This window comes from Lathamus discolor, chromosome 6 (genome assembly GCF_037157495.1).
Source record: "Lathamus discolor isolate bLatDis1 chromosome 6, bLatDis1.hap1, whole genome shotgun sequence".
Lineage (NCBI taxonomy): Eukaryota > Metazoa > Chordata > Aves > Psittaciformes > Psittacidae > Lathamus > Lathamus discolor.
This window is the reverse complement of record NC_088889.1, coordinates 60,706,904-60,711,042: the sequence shown is the minus strand read 5'-3', so window position 1 is coordinate 60,711,042 and position 4,139 is coordinate 60,706,904. Positions and strand designations below refer to the sequence as shown.

The window sequence follows — 4,139 nt, the reverse complement described above, 5'->3', positions numbered from 1 at the left end:
TTACACATTTCCCTTCTTAGAATGTAGGCAAAGAGTTCCCTATTTCTTTTCCAAAATTTATAAAGTACTAATTTACATCACAGCCTGTTTGAATGCTTCCATTTTAGAAGGCACATTTGAGAGATGCTGGGATATACTTAAGTATAGGTGTGACAGAAGAGTGTATTTGAACAACTTTTTGGTACCACCAGCATCTCATTAAAAACATGATCCACTATCATCCCAGGGCTTCTGCTCCTCTACAGTATATTTTGTCACAAAGAAAACTAGTATCTGAGCTGAAGTGCCTATTGCTATTTCCCACAAGTATTAGAGATGTTAGCTTTTCAATATTTTGTTATAATCTTGCATTTGTAGATCACTAACCTCGCTGCCCAATGTAAATTTTACTTGCCTTCATTTAACAACATAAAGTTTTCTTTGCAAATCATTTCAACAGCTTCAGAGATCATTTTATCTTGGTTACAGAACTATGAGGAATAGGGAATCTGAATTTAAAAGTCAAACTTCTTCACAGGTACCCAGGATACTTTCTTTTTGCTGAGATCTTTCTTTCCCCTGTAAATGCCAAATTAACAAAAGCATCTGAGGGTGGGTACATGAGGGTCAGGAGGGTGTGTGTTGAGAGTGACATCAACTGAGACAATAAAAGGGCTTCTAAGTTACTTAGAAGCTCTATTTTAGAGTTACATTTAAGGGGTCCACTGAACCAATTCAGTAGTCTTTAAATATACTTGACATCAAGAGACAGTCATCTGCTGACATACCCAAACCAGAAATCTGTGTAAGATACTATCTGGTAAGTATACTCTATTTTATTTCCAAGTTCTCTAGAAGACTTACTTTGAAAATGTTATCATTGATTCTTTGTTAATTTTTACATTAGCTTCTGTTCAGCCTATCTTAAAGTATTAGTGCAATCAAATTGTTCTATTATCTGAATCAAATTTGTGAAAAAAAAAAAATAAAAAATTGAGGCAGTGAGTTACAAACATCTTGAAGCAAATCCAGATCCTGACTGCTGGGACCACATTCAGGCTGTCATGTAAGATACCATTCAATAAATACTTTTATGACCCAGAGTAAAGCTGCAGAAAATACTGCAAAAATGTATCAAATTTCTTAAGCTACAACAAAAAAAAAATGCTTATTTTGGCTGCCAATACTGAAAATCCAGACTAGAAACTGACATTTGGACTGTGTCATTTCTGCCTGTTGTAGCATCAGCATTAATAAATATTTCTCAAATATATCTCAAGTGGCAGTTTTGCTGCTGATGTACAGAGTGGAATTCATACTGGCAATGCAGGATTATCACTGAAAAATATGAGGTGCTCAATTCTGATTTCTATTATGGAATTAAACGGGGAATGACATAACTCAGTAGAGTTATGCCTTCGTGCTAAATTGTCAAGAAAATTGTCAGCCTCTTCGTTCTAAAGAGTATGCAAGAGAAATAGATAAAAGAACAAAACTTTTAACTTGCATAGCTGATACACAAGTACTTGGAGTATATGAAGTATGAGTTTAATAATAATAACAGCAGCAACAATAATAATGAAAGAGCATGTTGCTTTTCACCAAATTATTCAGTGGATGGGTACCTAGATGATGATGATGGTTATGATGATGATGATGATGAGGCAGGGCAACTAAACCTAAGACCAAAGTTCTTAGACTTGCCTATGAAGTTGCTTTCAAAATTAGTATTAAAAACAGAGTCTTTGTTTGCATGCCTTTCTTTAACTCCCTTCACAGAAAAGTCTATTTTTCAAAATCCCTTATTTGATGTCTGCCTTCAATTTTTTTCTAAACTAGATTTATTTGGAACAAACAGAAATTACTTGAACTACAGATTTATACATGTATTTATTTCTGTCTTTGTAGAGAAAATGACCTCTATAAAAAATCTGGCCAGGACTGCAATTATTTTATACGCCATATGCTTTTTTACAAACTCTGATGGAAGACCAATGATGTAAGTACATTATTTTACACTTCCAAAGTTTGGAGGATGACTTCAGGTGTCTTGAGAACCTGATTACTTTGTCTGCATGTAAGTTTATGTGTATGCGAGTCTTTCTGTCTCTGCTTTTGAGCTTGTTGGCCAAGCTGGCCAAATTCTGTCATCTAGATACAACTGTAGAGATCTCAGACACTGAGTTCTTAAACAGTTTTTGAAAACAAGCAGCTGAGTAGAGGGAGAAAAATCATGTAAGTGATCTCCTAGGAATATCATTGGGTAAGGTTCATCTCATGGGGGGTCTGCACAGGATAGCATTTTTTTATTGTGTGAGAGTCTAGCTGGAACTTACACTTAGGCATTAACATCAATCAGCACTGAGGTACATATCCACAGGAAGTCATGCTTCCTTAGCTCTAGTGTTCACAGAAAACTACCCCTGAATAAACACTACAATTTTATTAATCAGTGTCTTACTATTGTATGTGTCCTGAGCATGTCTACAATAGCTAAAATAAATCATGGTCAAACAATTTCATCACAGAAGTGTACTACTTCCCATTTTTTATGCCTTCTCACTAATATATCCATTACCAATAATAAGCTTCCATCCACCCTCCTTCTCTTCTCCAGATGCGATTCTACCTCTTACAAATAGGAAAGGTAGGCCTTATGGCTCTGTATTGTGATATCTCAAAAAGGTTCTCGAATGGTGGTTTTTGAGATCTAGAATTCAAGAAGGGCCACTATGAGTCTCTTTCTTTGCTTTTCTTTCATGCAGGAAAAGATCAGTGAGTGAGATGCAACTAATGCATAATCTTGGAGAGCATCGACACACAGTAGAGAGACAGGACTGGCTTCAGATGAAACTGCAGGATGTGCACAGTGCCCTTGAGGATGCTAGGACCCAGAGACCTCGAAACAAGGATGAGATTGTGCTGGGTGAGATAAGAAGTCGAAGGCTGCTCCCTGAGCATTTGCGGGCAGCAATGCAAAAGAAATCCATCGATCTGGACAAAGCTTACATGGATGTACTCTTTAAAACAAAGCCATAATGGAAAAAGTCAGAGTGTTATGTCTGTCCAAGTAAGCACGTCTCTATATCATTGATCAAGTAGGGCATTTTATTATTATTTATTCAGACTGCAATAAGGATTAAAGGTTCCATTCAAGGTTGTAGCCCTGTTGAGCTAGGCATTTCACAACCAAATAATAAAATGTGTTTGCAATTGCTGGGTATCTTTTATATGGCTAATGTATCTTAGAAATTTCTGGCATAAAAAAGAAAAAGAAATCCAAAACAGCAGGAAAGTTGCAGACATTTAAGACCAGTTCTACTGCTCTTACATGGACAGTATTTATATGTAATCACTAGGCCTACTCCTACTGTTATCTAACGCTGAATAAATGCAGTAGAACCTGTCTCCAGAATAGGGCACTATTTTGCCTAAGGTTAAATTTTGCTTAACTTTGCACTAATGAAAACATGTAAACTTAAATCCACATTTATTTTTCGAAGAAGGCCTAAAATCAGATTAACATTAATTACATAGCAAAAGCTGAATGTTAAGCATTTAGGATTAAAGAATGCAAACATAAAGTAGGAAGGTGAAGTTTAAGATGAAATTACAATGGGATAAAATTAAAACAAATTCTGTCTGAAATAGAAGGATGGAATTTTGCAAAATACTGAAATGAAGGGAAGGTTTCATTGCCTCCCCCTCTTCCAAAAGATGATAACCTATAATTAACAGCAGAAACAGTGGGAGCAGAGAAATTAGCATGTGGTTAAGTATGGCCCCTAACTATAGAACTGGCAAATTATTCTATACCAGACAATTACAATTGAAACAAAAATCTTGCAATATGTATTTTTTGTCCCTCATTTTTGCTGTAAACTGTATCTGAATTTCTGTATGTTGTGCTAGGCCTCCTATGTAAATATTTTTTGTTTGCGAGACCAGTGGCTCACATAAATAAAATGCATTTTCATATGCAATTTTTTTTAGAATTAGGAATTCAGTTTGCCAAATCCCCCAAAATGAGAACCAGAAATCAACTTGGGAGAAGAACCATTAGCTGGTAGGACTATGACAGAATCAGACATAAACAGCATAAATAGGGGTGGAAAAAATTCAATTATGATGATAATTTTTAAAAGTTGCAATTAAAAAAA

At 35.4% G+C, this 4,139-nt stretch overlaps 1 protein-coding gene across 1 annotated transcript; it reads left to right on the top strand.

Annotated features, from left to right (window-relative positions):
- The first annotated feature begins 1,883 nt into the window (after positions 1-1,883).
- Positions 1,884-3,087, top strand: PTH (parathyroid hormone). The gene is made up of 2 exons (XM_065686062.1): positions 1,884-1,978; positions 2,745-3,087. Exons 1-2 carry the CDS (start codon positions 1,893-1,895, stop codon positions 3,016-3,018), a joined length of 360 nt encoding a protein of 119 aa, XP_065542134.1. The 5' UTR covers positions 1,884-1,892; the 3' UTR covers positions 3,019-3,087.
- Positions 3,088-4,139: the final 1,052 nt, after the last annotated feature.